Source organism: Miniopterus natalensis, chromosome 6 (genome assembly GCF_054644295.1).
Source record: "Miniopterus natalensis isolate mMinNat1 chromosome 6, mMinNat1.hap1, whole genome shotgun sequence".
Lineage (NCBI taxonomy): Eukaryota > Metazoa > Chordata > Mammalia > Chiroptera > Miniopteridae > Miniopterus > Miniopterus natalensis.
This window is the reverse complement of record NC_142086.1, coordinates 43,673,969-43,690,337: the sequence shown is the minus strand read 5'-3', so window position 1 is coordinate 43,690,337 and position 16,369 is coordinate 43,673,969. Positions and strand designations below refer to the sequence as shown.

The 16,369-nt window shown below is 35.2% G+C and overlaps 1 protein-coding gene across 2 annotated transcripts in view; it reads left to right on the top strand.

The window, feature by feature from the left end:
- Nucleotides 1–64: 64 nt before the first annotated feature.
- Nucleotides 65–16,369, top strand: part of IQCB1 (IQ motif containing B1) — a 50,175-nt gene continuing 33,870 nt past the window's right edge. For both annotated transcript variants that reach the window (XM_016199923.2, XM_016199920.2), the window contains exons 1-6: nt 65–149; nt 644–726; nt 5,186–5,297; nt 6,051–6,213; nt 7,942–8,071; nt 11,977–12,070. In XM_016199923.2, coding sequence (XP_016055409.1) covers nt 5,198–5,297; nt 6,051–6,213; nt 7,942–8,071; nt 11,977–12,070 — 487 coding nt within the window. In that variant the 5' untranslated portion in view covers nt 65–149; nt 644–726; nt 5,186–5,197. The remainder of the gene's footprint in view (nt 150–643; nt 727–5,185; nt 5,298–6,050; nt 6,214–7,941; nt 8,072–11,976; nt 12,071–16,369) is intronic.

Below are 16,369 nucleotides of genomic sequence, written 5' to 3'. Positions count from 1 at the left end.
AAAGACGCCCCGCCCCTTGACTCGAGGATCCTGGTCCGGCCTCCAGGCTCCTTCCCGCGTTGCGACGCACGCCGCTCTGGGAAAGCCGCGGCACGGAGGTGCTCGGTAAGAGTGGGGTGCTTTGGTGGAAGAACGCGAAGCTGGGCAAGGTAACGGGACTGCGGTGGTGGCTGGGGAAAGAGCGGGCCCCAAGGTACCAAGAGGCTGGGACGCCAGACTTTTGGGGCAAGTAACCCCGAATGTCGGAGCTCTTAACGGGAGAATAGGCCTGCTCCACGTCCTTTCTGTGGAGATTTAGTGTGGAAACTGAGGCCCGGGGGCGGGCGGACTCGAGGCACAAGGCCTGGTGTTTGGCCCAAGGCCTGGTAGAGCGCCAAAGTTGGGTCTGGAATGAGGAAGAAAGGAGCCCGCGGCCTCAGAGCCTCGGTCCCTGGACCTGGCTGGAAGGCGACGCCGTTACCTAGGCAATCGTTTTGTTAACCTGTTCCAGCGGGAGTTCTCTGTGCTGTTAGGATCCAGAGGGTCAGGGCGCGTGAAGCGGGGGGAGGGGGAGGGGGCGGAAAGATTCGGAGTTCGAAACTGCAGATGTTTAGAATCAGTTGCAACTAGATTTGCTGAGTTGTCTTATTTATTTACTTCACAGTGATCCGTGGAGGCAGTAACCCCACAGCCAAGACGACCAGATTCCCGAAAGATCAAGGCCGGAGCTTGTGCTCTGGCAACAGGGTAAAAGCATTTATAATAGAAAATAGTTGTCTCTTTTTTTCTGTCAAAAAGTTCATGATTTTAATAATAGTAAAGATGAGAGAAGTGTTGTATTAGAGGAGAAGCACCTCCAAAAAGGTTAATGCTGTAATCAAACTCTACTCTCTAATACCTTAGCTAACTTGTCAGTTTATTGTTCCAGGCAGGTAGATGAATGTGTTTCCCACAATCTATGTGCTTGTCTAAATTTGACTCTTTTAAAGTATACTAGACTGTTTTTTGTGGTAGTTAAGTCAAACCCAGAATCTTTGGGTTTGAACTTAATATTTTACAGCGTGACTTTGTGCAAACCAAAGTTATATACTCTCGTTAAAATTGGGGAGGGGGAGCGGAGATAATAGTTTTTACACTTTAGAGTTGTTGGGAGAATTAAATGAATTAATACATAAAAGCATTTAAAACTCATAATAAAAGCTCTCCAAACTGTTATTATTATTGAGGCTTAACTCTAATGCAACATTTTAGGGCCATCTGTGGTGACTGCCTTCTCTTCTAAATCTTGAATTATTCTAGGAAGTAGGAATTCTTATTTTGTTTATTTTACAGATAAGAAAATTGGTTCAGGGAAGCCCAGTCCTCTGACCCTATCCTCTGTATTATCTGCTGCATCATCTGTTTGGCACTTAACATTTTATATAATTATTTTATTCTACATATATGTATTTTTGTGTTTATGTGTGTATGTATACTTTTCCTTCCCAATCAGAACATTAGCAGGGAATATGTACTATATAAAATCTTTGTGACCTTTGCATCTAAAGTAGTGCTCCCCACACGTTGGGTGATAATGTTTCAGTGATGTTTTATTATTTTAGTCAGAGGACAGGAACAATGTTTTAAGCCTATTTTACCTAAAAAGTAAGGCTTCCAACCAGAAATCTGAGGTTTCCATTTTGTATCAAGGAGAAAAGCAGAGGGTCAAGAAATTGAATTTTGGAATGTTCAAAGTTTGTGCCTTTATTTGTTCTTTTAACATGTATTTATTAAGTTCCTACCATATGCCAGGCTCTAGTCTAGCCTCTGGGAATATAGCAGTGAACTGGAGGGAAGAAGGCAGCTATCAAGGGTGGCCTGAGTTTTGCCCTCATGGAGCTTACCTTCTAGTGTGAATTTTCTGCAAACTGTGTTGTACTAGCTTAGGAATGAACAAATAGATTAATAAACTAAATACAGTCCAAAAATATACCCAAGTTTAATTTCAGATTGCTTCTGTTATACCTCTTCATGATTAATTCCCTCAGGAATTTATGATAGCCATGTACATTTGTTCTTTTTTCATTAATCAATAACCTCATCTAACCTAAAAAATTAGGTAAGATTCCTATCTTACACCATTCATAAAAATAAATTCATGTGTATTGAAGATATAAATAAAGATGTAAGTTAAATGAATATGTAAATACAACAAAACCATAAAAAACACTAGAAAAAATTAGGAGAATATATATTTAGCTCTTAGGGTAGGGAGGACCTTTCTAAGCGTGATACCAATGACAGAAGCCATAAAGGAAAAGATTGTTTAACTTGACTACATAAAAATTGTAAAACTATGATAAATCCAACTTCAAGGAAAATTCATCCTATAAAGTACTAGCATAAAGACATGTACATTGATATTCATTACAGTATTGCTTATAATAGCATAAACTCTGAATGACTTTTCCAATAGAGGGGATATTTAAATATACAGTAGTCCCTTCCCCCTTACCCATGGGAGATACATTTCAAGACCCCCAATGGATGCCTGTAACCACAGGTAGCACCAAACCATACATATTATGTTTTTTCCCATGTATACATACTTATGATAAAGTTTATTAATTAGGCACAGTAAGAGATTAACAACAATGACTAATAATAAAATAGAACAATCACAGTATTAAACTAATCAAAGTTATGTGAATGTGGTCTCTCAAAATACCTTATTGTACTGTAATCACCTTTTTACTTAAAGGAAGTACTTTATAGCTTCTCTTTGACATATCCAAATTGGCCAGCATCACTACTATTGTGCTTTGGGGCATTATTTAGTAAAATAGGGGTTACTTGAATATAAGCACTGTGATACCAGGACAGTTGATGTCATTACCGAGAAGGCTACTAAGTGACTAATGGGCAGGAAGAGTGTGAAGACGCTGCACAAAGGGATGATTCACATCCAGGGGAGAAGGGAGTGGGTCTGTTCAAGATTTCATCATGCTACTCAGAATGGCCTGCAACTTAAAAATTATGAATTGTTTATTCCTGGAATTTTCCCCTTAATATTTTTGGGCCTCTATTGACCCCAGGTAACAGAAACTGCAGACAGCAAAACCGTGGATAAAGGGGGAACTACTGTATTTTGATTCACTCTTTTAGAGGAAGCATAGCTTAATGCCGCCATTGGAAAGAATGAGATAACTATATCCACATTCTTGGAAAGTTGTATGCCAGCTATGTGCTGGAGTTGTGCCGGACTTTGTTTAAAATATTTCCTGAAAATTTGTGTTTTTTTTTAATGATTCATATTTTATCTAATAAGGGATGATTTGGGGTGCCTGTATTATGGCCAGCTCTTCAGTATAAAGGATGGACAGTTATAGAGAATGATAGCTTAAAAAAGTGAGTTAGAAGTAAGTGATTTGGGGTATGTTTTGTGTTTTTTACTGTTTTACACAGGAGGGAATTTTAAACATTGTAATTAAAACCACAGACTTGGAGTCGGACTGATTTGGATTTGAATTCATGCTGGTGGACCCATTACAAGTTTCTTAAGTTCTTCAAACTTTGTTTTCCTTATCTGTAAAATAGAGATGATTATGGCTCTACCTTATAGTCTTGTTGTGAGGATTAAATAAGGTATGCATATAAATGTACTTAGCACAATGCTTAGTACATAGTAAATAATATATGTTAGCTTCTGTTTATTACAAGTAAGTAAAGATTATACTTTTTAAAGTGATATCTTTGGGCTTTGAATGCTTTAAATTAAATTTAAAAAAAAAAATCTTTATTGATTTCAGAGAGAGGAAGGGGGAGAGAGAGAGAGAGAGAGAGAGAGAGAGAGAGAGAGAGAGAGAGAGAGAGAGAGAGAGAAACATCAGTGATGGGAGTGTCATCATTGATCGGCTGCCTCCTGCATGCCCCGACTGGGGGTTGAGCCTGCAACCTGGGTATGTGCCCTGACTGGGAATCAAACCACGGTCTCCTGGATCCTGCTCAACTGCTGAACCTTGCCCAGCCGGGCAAAATTTTTTTTAAAGAAAAGTTTTAGCAACAAATTGAATTGGGATGTGGATTTTAAAAAATGTTTAAGAGAATTGATTTTATTCAGAATGTTTTTATAATCAAGCTTTGATAATTACACAGCATTTCTGAGTTGTGTGTTGGCGATCCTCAAGACCAACCCCAGGTTCAGTGATTTGCTAGGAGGGCTCACAGTTCTCAGGATATAGTCATATTTATGGCTGATTTATTGTAGTGACAAAAAGATAGAAAACAAAATCAGCAAAAGGAAAAGGCCCATGGGGCGAAATCTAGAGAAAAACAAGTGCAAACTTTCAAAAATCCTCTCCCAGTAGAGTCACACAGGACATTCTTAATTTCTCCTGCAATGAGTTGTGAAAACATATTAAAGTGTTGTCTATCAGGGAAGCTCTCTAGAGACTCAGTGACCAGAGTCTTTATTGGAGGATGGTCATGTAGGCATCCTCTGCTACCATGTACCAGAATCCCAAACTTCAGGAAAGAAAGCAGGCATTCAGCATAAATCACACTGTTAGGCACAGTGAGTCATTCTTATTAGGGAATGGTAGAAACCTCCTGAAATCCAAGTTCCTAGACACTAGCCAAGGGCCAGCCTTGTAAGGAGACTTGAAAAAATAGTACTCTCAGGCCTATGCTCACTCTTTTATGCATATGGGGTTTTTCTTTTATGATAAAAGAAAATATTAATTCCTATTCTAGGATTGTTGTTCAGATTAAAAAGAGCAAATGTGAAGCCCTAGGTACAGTTCCTGACTGTTAGTGAGTACACAATAAACAGTATCTGCTGTAGCTGTTAGAATAAAGCATAGGGGGCTCTAGCTCCTTTAGAGACACACTAGTTAGAAAAACTAGAGTTTACTATAAGGGAGAAATGAAAACAACAACAACAACAAAACCCTACTCTTCGTTTCTCAAAGCAAGCAAGCAAAGTTAAACACCTTGCTAACCAGTCACGAAATAACTCATGTCTGCACTTACATTAATTTAAGTCATTTTAAACACCTTGTTGACCAAAGTAGCTGGCCACACAGGTGAGTGACTTCGGGCTTGAAATAGCTGGTCAGCAAGGTGTTAAGTTTTTGTTTATATTGAAGCTATATTTTCAACATTTAGGGAGTGAATATTTTAGGGTATTATATTTGACCTTTATTTTCCTGATTCTGTTAAAATACAGGTGATATGAGAAATGAAGCCAACAGGTACAGACCCAAGGATCTTATCTCTAGCTGCTGAAGTTGCAAAAAGTCCTGAGCAGAATGTCCCTGTTATACTGTTGAAGTTAAAAGGTAAGAAAATCTTTTTGTGATTGGCTAACACTGTTTAAGGAATAAAACAGTTCCATTATGTGTACAATTTTAGTATTTGTTTCTACAGTGAAACCTTGATATAATGTACTAATTCGGGCAAGGGGTTGTCTGTTAAAGCCAAAAGTCCGTTATATAATAAAGTAGGTTTTCAGAGTGCTTACGTTAAAAAATTGACAAATTAATTAGTGTACCTGTTTTTACTTATGTAGAACAGACATGTTTGTGTAATTAAGGTTAACTATGTATGAAAAGTTTAACTTCACAGAAAGGTTTTCTATATGTATTACTGTAATTTTAAATTTATATTAAATAGGTCTCACATTCACCAGTCATCTCAAGTAAACAAATGCACACATCTGGGGCATGGCTTGGCTCACGTTGTCAGAACATTTGCCAGTACATGTTAAAATTGCTGCAGAAGGTCATGCCACATGACAGTAGAACCAGTTACTGAGCATGGTGGGGTGTAGTCATTTGCCGAACATTGTTTATGAGTGGTGACTCTTGGATTTAAATATGTAGATTATAGTTGTAGATATGTAATACTTATGTATGTTGGCGAAATTACTAGTGTTTTTTTCCAACATATGACCTATTCACTAAAATTTGTTAAAAATAACAGTGAATTAATAACAAACAAAAAAATAACCTGTTAATTTAATTTAAATCTTGGTTAAAAGCATTTTAAAATTAATGGTGTTAATTTTTACATCTTCTTTTCTTTTGCCTTAGAAATAATAAACAACACACCTTTAGGAAGCTCAGAGTTGAAGAAAATCAAACAAGATATATATTGTTATGACCTCATTCGATATTGCCTCTTGGTGCTCAGTCAAGATTGTTCTCGAATCCAGGGTGGTTGGACTACAATTTCCCAGCTTACACAGATATTAAGGTAAAATGAAGCAAGTCAGCTTGTTCTTGAGGACTATATTGGTAGATTCTTATTTTCAACACTTGCTTCTTTTTATTCACCTGCCTAACAAGCATTGGCAACCTCCTGTAGTAGGTTATGGTTGTAATTCTTCTCCATACTATATGTTGTTTATAACTATATATTTGTGAATATTTCATGAAAATTTTCCTCCATAAGTTCTGTGAAGATGGTGATCATGTCTTTTGCTCACCATTGAATTCCAAGTGCCAGTAAACTCTTTATTGACACTAAGGAATATAGGAAGAAATGAAGATATTAAGGCACTGGCTCTATACTGAAAAAATTTACAATAGAGGTGGAGTCACAGTCATGTGAAGTTATTGTATAAGGAATGAAATAGATGCTGAAATGAAAGGTATAAGCAAAGTAGTATAGAAAAACTGATATAGAAACTATTCATTTCACTTTGTATTGACTTAGCCATCTCAACTGTATATTTATTAGGTAACCCAGGTCCTGTCAATAGAATTTAGAAGGAGCATTTACTGATCTACTGCCATGCTAGAAATTAAGAGAAAAGAGATCAAAATGTTTTTATTTTAAAGAAGTCAAAATAAACCAGATGTTCTCAGTGTCTAAACCACTTCCCATTTAACTAACTGAAAATGGACATTACTAAGTGGATCTTAGCTTTGAAACTGCTTATTTCTAATTTGTTACTAGATGAAAGACAGATTCAAGGTCTACTGTTAGAAAAAAACAGTTAATAGTGTACATACTATTCTTTTTTATACTTTGATTTTCAAGATTATTTCCTTAAGTAAATAAAGCTTTATGTCTTTGTTTTGATCAGATATGTAAGCTCATGAAAATATTGGTTGATCTGGTTCTCTTGAGTGGAATCCAGTGTTTGTGAATATTCAGAAAATGTAATTTCATTTATTAGTATTCTCAGTCAAAATAGGTACTCTTAACTAAGTAACTTTAGGAACCAAACAGAAACTGATACATATGAACATTACTCCATTAACTTTAGGAATTGATATGCAAAAACAAAACAGATATGTTGAGCATTAGCCAGTTAAGTTTTTAGTGTACTTGTATGTAGTCACTGTTGCTCATCATTGTCTGCACATTTTGTGGAAAAGCCTCAGATAGCAGTACTTACTCATTACACATATAGACACCATTTTTGGGTTTTCTCTTCTGATATAAGGGATATGCAGTCAGATATTTTGCAGATTTTAGGAAAGTAGATCTATTAGAAAGTAGAATTGGTATAAAATTAGAGTGCTTGATTTTCTAATCTGTCCCTTGCAGACTAATCTCACCCTGGGTATTTTTCAGCTATTTGATGTCTAAAACGTATAAGTTAATACAAATGAGACTAATGAATTAGACTAATCAAGGTATCCTATTGCTTTTAGAGCGTTTGTATCCTATTCTCTGAAAACTTGCCTTATTTCTCTTTATTGTGAGTCAAGTGTATTTTGTTTCCTGAAGGGTTGACAAGTAGGTTTTTAGGACACACAAATCTTATCTCTTAAGTATAGGCAAAGCCCAGAAGACTATTACTTTTCTAGAAAGTTGTTAAATAATTTTCCAGCAAAAGTTCTTTATTGGCTTGACAACCAAAGGAAGATATTAAAAATTCTTATTAAGGCACAGTGTCTATAGAAGCTTTAGCATTCAATTGAAATTTATAATGAACACAACCTGAGTCACAAACTTGTGCTCTTATTTCAGCCATTGCTGTGTGGGCTTAGAGCCAGGAGAAGATGCAGAGGAATTTTATAATGAATTACTTCCATCAGCTGCAGAAAATTTCCTGATTTTGGGGAGGCAGTTGCAAACATGTTTCATCAATGCAGCTAAGGTATATGTGTTTATTTAGTATTTTGTGTTTTGTAGCCAAAACAGTTTAATTCTTGAGAAGATGTTCCATGTTATTTTTCAAATGTGCAATATTTGGCTGAAAGTACAATTACAGTAGTCAATTCAAACATTTTTAAAGTTACAATAAAAAAAATGGCTACATTAAAAAATTTTAAGTGCTGACTGAAACATACTGTATGACTTTTTGAAGGATCTGCCTTACTACTCAGCTTTGAGCGGCACCTGTAGACATTTATTTCTATAGCATTTTCCTAAAACATACCTTCTGCTTAGATTAACAGTAGAGGAAAGTGTTATTCTCTAGGTCCAAGGCGAGTGACTCCAATGGTGAAGCAAAATAAAAGTGAACTTCCTATTTGATCTTTTAAATCTTCTCTAGTCAAAATATTTCAACCTTAACATAGGGTCATTTCAATCCAACAGGTATTTCTTGGGTGAATTGTACTAGATGCTATATGTCCTTTTTTTCTGACCCATGGAATTAAGAATTTGGAATTAACCCCAGACCGGTGTGGCTCAGTTGGAGTGTTGTCCCGTGCACCAAAAGGTGGGCACGGTTGGAGTGCACGCGGGAGGCAACCAATGGATGTTTCTCTCTCATATCAATGTTTCTTTCTCTCCCTCTCCCTTCCTGTCTCTCTATAATCAATTAAAAAACATATCCTTGGATGAGGATTAAAAAAATAGTAATAATAAAAGAATTTAGACTTAAGAATTAACTTTAATTATCTTGGAAGTATATTGTTAATTTCTAAATATTTGAGGATTTTCTTGATGTTTTATTGTTATCCATTTCTTATTTAATTCTCTCATGGTCAGATAACACACACTATACATCTAAATCCTTTGAAATGTTTTCAGACTTTTTTTATGGCCCTCTATATGTTTTTATCTTGGTGAATATTTTTTTTTAATATGTCTTTTTGTTGATTTCAGAGAGAGGAAGATAGAGGAGGAGAGAGAGATAGAAACATCAATGATGAGAGGGTCATTGATTGGCTGCCTTGATTGGCTGCCTACCCACACCCCCTACTGGGGATCAAGCCTGAAACCCTGGCATGTGCCCTGACAGGGCATCAAACTGCCATCTCCTGGATCACTGTTCAATGCTCAACCGCTGAGCCACGCCGACAGGGCTCTTGGTGAATATTTCATCACAAGCAGTCCTTGCGTTGCACAGTGCAGTCTCAACTGAAACACACATGTCAGAGCATTGTAAAGGTTTTAATATGCACAAGTTTCATTTAACATGGTACATGCAAAAGCAAGCACTCCATGTATACTGGAATATGAATTCTGCAGTTGTTTGTGTAATGTTTCATTAATATCAATTAGATCAATTTGGTTATAGAATACATAAGGAATCATAGGTCTACAAGGCTGAAACTCCTTTACATTGGAAGAGTTCTTGGCTATATGTTCATTTGGACCTACTGCTACATTGGACATTGAGCAGATTCACAACTTTTGTGAAATATGAAGAGAAATAACCAAGTCACCATGGGGTATTAAGTTTTATTTCAGATGCTTTGAGTATATAAGGAATAGACATAGTCTTGCACTTGAAAAAACTCCCAGGCTAGTAAAATAGATGATATTTAGACATTTCTTGTAGAAAAACCTAAGACAAATGTATTATTAATTAAAAACAAACAAACAAGAAATAAAAAAGTTATGTGAGTGAAACTGAATGACATGTACAACAATATGGACAAGTGGTTTGAGTGTAAGACTTGTTGGCAGAAGATTTAACTTAGTGGTAGAATATATGCTTTCTGTGTTATAGGTCACAAACTCTACTTGTAGAATGTCCACTGCCATTTTTGAGGGATGCTAGCACTAAACCAGTATTTGTATATTTGCTAGATTTAATTTTATTCAGGTTGATTAAAGTGGCATGAACTATGGAAATTTTGTTAGACTTGATTTCTTTTTCTGGCTGTGCCACAGACTAACTCTGGGTTTTTATCACCTGCTTCCACTGTACTGCAGTTTCTTTGTAAAATGATTTCTATCTCATGAATAGCTCAGACCATTATGAAAGCTTTATGTCTTCTTCAAAGCACTTTAATATTCACTCTTTAAGGGCAATAATAATTATAGTTTTTCCATTTACATATAGTCCTTTAATACTTTTCATTATACTTTCATATTATTTGTTACTGTATTTGTATAGAAATAAAAAATCCTAAATACTGTTAGCTAAAGGACTTAAAGATGTTAATTAAAAACAAACAAACTTACAAAATCACTAGAGTTCAAATGGAAAACATCAATGTGATGGATAATATTTTGCTGGAACTAAATTGCTGATTTTGGATTTAATAAACCTACTAGTTGCATGTTTTATGCTAAAAAAAAAAAAAAGCCTAACAGATGTTGACATACTTAGCTTTTCAATGCACTCTATAAACACATTTATAGATTTCAGAATAATTGTCTCAAGTGGGCCTATTTTTAATGATGAGAAAAGGATGTTGTGTCTAAAGCTTATTTTAATACTAAAGTATTAGATTTTTTAAAAATAAAAAATATGTGATAATGTATAAGAGGAAAAAAATTGTTTAGTACATACATCAAAGGGAATAAATCAGCTACAGAAAAGGAGGACTACTTGACCGCAGAACAAAATTGAAAAGGGGGATAAAAAGGAAGTAATAAGAAAACTGAATTTATTTATTAGTTCTATCTACGTAGGTGTTTCCCAATCAGATTTTTTAAATTAGCTGGCATATAGGTAGGAGATTACATGGCAGGACATTCTGGTCTAATATATATATTTATATATATGAATGTATCATATAAGGCTATAAATAATATATATGATATATAAGAATAGAAAACACCTATGGGAGAATTTCGGAATGATTTAAGGGTAAATTGTTTAACCAGTCTTAGAGGCCATAAATTTATGGGTGACGTTATTTAATGGGTTTTTAAAGAAAGAAGTGTAGGAACCCAGCACTGTCCTTTGAGGTTGACAACAGTGAGGATTACCTGCTGTGTGTTTTGGTAAAACTGGCAAAGGCAGTTTATTAGGCTAAAGAAATTCTTGATCATAGCAATCATAATGCTTTTGCTGTTGTCATTACTTTAGTGCTGCAGCACAAACATCAGGATATGAAAAAGATTAGTGGCCTTTATACAACTTTCTACTAAAGCTATGTGACTAGTAAATGACAGAATTGTGAATGGAATCTGTGTTTTCTTTCCCATAGTGACACATACTCTAATCTAGAATAATTTTTCACCCTATATTCCAGAAAAGAGGCAGGGAAAATTGTGATTTATATATTGAATAAATATTGATTGAATATTTGCTATGTATCAGAATTGTTTTTAGATACTGAGTGTATAGTGGAGAGCTAAATAACATGGTCTCTGCCCTCAGGGAGTCAAAGAGCTGCAACTGAAGCCACTATTAATAATGCATATTGTAGTGATTTTCAACCTTGGCTTATAACCAAACCACCCACCTAACTTTGTAAAAATACAGATGTCCAGACTTTAATTTTGGAGATTCAGAATCAGTATGTTTGCACCAATGCCTGTGCATGGTATAGTTTAAAAGCTCCACAGGTGATTCTCATGCATAGCTAGTGCGGAGAAATCCTAGTGTAAACACTGGTAGTTTTTATACTACTTTCACTGTCTTATTTAACCTCTGGGTAACAACCATTTCTAGTAAGTAGAGTAGGTATTGCTAGCCTGTAAGCACAAGATTTATAAATTAAGAAAGTAAAGGCTTCCAGATCATTACCTCATAAATACTATTAGATCTAGAAACCAGGTCCTCTAATTCCTCAGAGAGAGGTGTCTCTCTCTCTCTCTTCCTTTAATAAAGCAACTACAGATAACTAAATTGGTTTTTTTGTGTGTGTTAAGGGTGAAGAAAAAGATGAATTACTACACTTTTTCCAAATTGTTACTGATTCTCTCTTCTGGCTAGTGGGAGGCCATGTTCAACTCATCCAAAATGGTAAGAGAAAAGATATTTAATGTAACTGATAGTCATTATAAATTCATCTGCTAACAAGTTGATCTTTTTTTCTAAAAGTACGTACCTCATTAACTATATGCATAACCATAGTTAAATGAAACCATGTTGAAATAACACCACATACAACAAAATAAAAGCCCATTTGAACATTCCAGCTTCAAATAGCCAACATTGACAATGTAAATACTATATTAAGGGTGAAGTTGCTAAACTATAACTTTCTCCTTAGCTTTTTCTATTTAGCAAATCCAAGGTAAGAATTAATGATAATTTTAATAATTTAGGGAGGAAATTTTTTTAAGTTTCAAAGATTACAGTTGTGTTTTAGACTTAGTTTGAGAGAAATCCCTATGTACAGAGTATATATAATTTAACTCATAGACTATTCATGTAAGAGTAAACCTTTATATAATGACATTTAACTTGAAAGCTATCTTATAGGATATTTCTACACTTACATTGAAAAATAAAGTATTTGTTAGTGTTATATTATGTTTTCTTAAGACTGAGAAAGTAATCCTTAATGGTTATTATGGCAGCATTTCTATCTTCTTGAAAGATTTAAGCTATGATTAATATAATTATATAAGAATAATACAAAAACACTGATTTATTTTAGAAATTAAAATATAAACTGAATTTTTATTTTTTTCTCTTAGAATTATTCATGCATATAATTTAAGGAGTCAAATAGTTCTATGAAGATTATTAAACAAAAACACAATCCCTGGTTCTCATGCTTCATTTATTCTATGTCCCATTTCCCAGGGCAACTACTTTCAGTTTATACAACTAATAATACAACTGGTAGTTATATTCCTATAGAGCTAAGGAACATGCTTAGATACTTCCTTTTTTTAAAGAAACAAACATTATTTCCCTGGCAGGTGTAGCTCAGTGGTTAGAGCATTGGCCCTTGGACTAGAGGGTCGCAGTTTTGATTCTCAGGTCAAGGTCACGTATTTGGGTTGCAGGTTCAATCCCGGCCCCAGTTGAGGTACATGTGGGGGGCAATCGATCAATGTGTCTGTCTTCCGTCGATGTTTCTCCTCTCTCTCCCCCTCTCCCCATCTCTTTCCCCTTTCCTCCCTTCCACTCTCTAAAAATCAGTGGGGGAAAAAAATATCCTTGAGTGAGGATTCACAAAAATAAATAAGCAAATAAATAAATAAAACATTCTTTTCCCATATGGAATAAATATTATTACTATAAAGTTCCCAATATAAAGAGCTATTTTACAAAAAATAGAAAGTACTTAGTCTCACTATAGTGGGATGTAAAAGGCCTCATAAAAAGAGAGCAAGAGAGAGAATACTTGAATAATTTAAAACATGTGCCGTATTTTCCTTAAAAAATAATAACTATAACAAAAGTGACAATATTCCTCAGATCATCTGTAGATTTAAAATATCAATAGTAGATATTAAAACTAAATTAAGCGATTGTGAAATTTATATGCAGAAAATAAGTGGGTACAAAATTGGAATCTCCAATAACCTTTTCTCTCTAAAGAGTCCGTTGCTTTGAGAAATGGCTGACTATAGGTCTGGAGTAGGAAGTATCTGGAGTAGGAAGTATCTGAAATACCAGATAGGAAGGTAGCAATCAAAGTGTATTAGGATTCTGTGAAAAGGACTCAGAAGCCAACATAAAGAGGCATCTACTAGTCAAAAATGGTAAATTTGAATGGTAATCAGGATAATAATCACAGTGAAATTGAAACACATCAAATACTGTCAGACTATTTTTAAAAATTATCATTAGAGTCTGCTAGGAACCAGTTAATTTTGGTAGACAGAGACACCAGCATTTATCCTGCCTTTTCTTACATAATTGATGAGAAATTTCTCTTTGTAAAAGAATTCCAGCTAATAAGTGAAAAAAGAATGATAGAATAGTGCTATTTTGCAACCTTTAGTTAACAGATTTAGAAATTAATCATCCATCAGAAAAGGAGAGACAACCAGATACTGATTGCCTCCTAATGGCTCATCATAAACTCACATATGAAATATATATGCTAAAAATTCAAACCTGCATCAATTGTTTGTTAATCTTCTCCCAAGGATATTTTTTTTCCATTGATTTTTAGAGGAAGAAAGGGAGGAAGGGAGGGAGGGGGAGAGAGAGAGAGAAACATCTATGTGAGAGAGACACATGGATTGGTTGTCTCCGATACAGGCCCCAACGGGGGCTGAGAATCAAACCTGCATCATTTTGATTCTCTAGCTCCAACTACTAATTTATAGAAGGTCAGAGAAACATATTAAATTATACCCCAGGAATGCAGTTAGCAAAAATAGACTGGGAAGCTCATAGGGCAATTGACATAGTTTCATCGACAAATACATTTCAAGGGAAATAAGAAGGTAAAGGAGGATTGCGATTGAGTTGACTAAAAGAAATTTAATTAGTTACAATGTGTGGATCTTACTTATATCTTAATTCAAATAAACTTAAAAATTCACAAAATAACTGGAAATTGGAGCACTAACTGGATATTTGATAAAATTAACACATCGTGCCCTGGCCAGGTATCTCAGTTAGTTAGGACATCCTCCAGATACGCCAAGGTTGTGGGTTCGATTTCTTGTCAGGGCACATACAAAAGTGAACAAATGAATGCATAGCATTGAACAACACATCAATGTTTCTCTCTCTCTCTCTCTCTCCTATTCCCCCTTCCTTCCTCCCTCCCTCCCTCCCCCTTCCCTTCTCTCTCTTCCTCCCTAAAATTAATTTTAAAAAAGATCACTTTAAAAAAAAGAAATTGTGGTTATTTAGGTTAATCGTTGTGTTTTATTATGTAATAATTCGTATCTTTTGTGAATATATACTGAAATATTTGTAGATAAAATGAATCCATTTGTTGGATTTGCTTCAGATTAAATGGGAGGTAAGGCCCGGCCGGGCGTGGCTCAGTGGTTAAGCGTTGACCTATGATCCAGGTGATCAGGGTTCGGTTCCCGGTCAGGGCACATGCCCGAGTTGCGGGCTGCAGCCAATCAATGACTCTCTCATCATTGATGTTTCTGGCTCTCTCTCTCCCTCTCCTTTCCTCTCTCTGAAATCAATAAAGATATATTTAAAAAAATAAAAATAAAATAAAATGGGAGGTAGGAAGTGGGTGGTAGGTGAAGCAAGTTTGGCCAGTGAACCAGGATCATTGCTAAAGTTGAATGACTGGTACATGCAAGGCCATTATACTATTTTCTTGACTCTTAGTATGTTTGAAACTTTCATTATAAAAAGTTTAAGTAGCCCTGGCCAGTCAGTTGGTTGGATCATGGCCTGTGCACCAAAAGGTGGCAGGTTCTGTTCCCAGTCAGGGCACATACTCAGTTGCGGGTTCAATCCCCAGATGGGACAAGTTCGGGAGGTAACCAATTGATGTTTCTCTCTCATACCCATGTCTCTGTGTGTGTGTCTGTCTCCCTGTCTCCCTCTCTCCCTGTCTCCCTGTCTCTGTCTCTAAAATCAGTAGACATATCCTTGGGTGAGGATGAAATAAAAATAAAAATTAAAAATAAATAAAATGGAATGACTAACAAATTATTTTAGCATAAATTTTTCCAATATAGAAAAAAGATAAACTAATATACAGAATATATATTACATGATTTTAGTGAATTCAAAGTTAATTAAAGAGTTCATAAAACATCTTTAAGTAGGTACAAATGGAATGATGTACTTTTCCCAGCTATTTAGAAGAATTTTTTTACTATGAAGTAATGGAAAATAAGCCATAGAAATATTTAATAGTAGTGGAACTGTTTTGGAAGTTGTTAAACATTTTAAAAATTGGTATCTAGTGAAATATCGAAATATTAGACTATATAAATAGACATGAAGAACAGTAGTCAGTATCTGAAAGAAATCAAATAAGTTCCCTCAGGAGATAGAAAAAGGAAAGGAATAAGCTGTTTTGTAGAAATTAGGGGAGTGTTCACAGACCTTCCTTGCCACACACCTGATCCCACTTTAATTAAAATTCTGATTAGTTAGTGGAGAAGAGAATAGAAACTGACATTTACTGGGAAACTACCCTGTTGTAGGACATTCTACAGTAGACTGTGAGACAACTGTTATTTCTGGTTTTATAGGTGAAGAAATGAATGTTCTAAGAGGTTAAACAACTTGCAGTAAGCATCCCATGCCAAGTCTTTGTAACTGGCTGCTGAGAGTCTAAAAATTATTAACCAATAAAGGCAAATGTTGTTTTGTAGTTAATGATTTTTATTATTTAAGACAAAATGTTAGCAAACTTGTATAACAGAA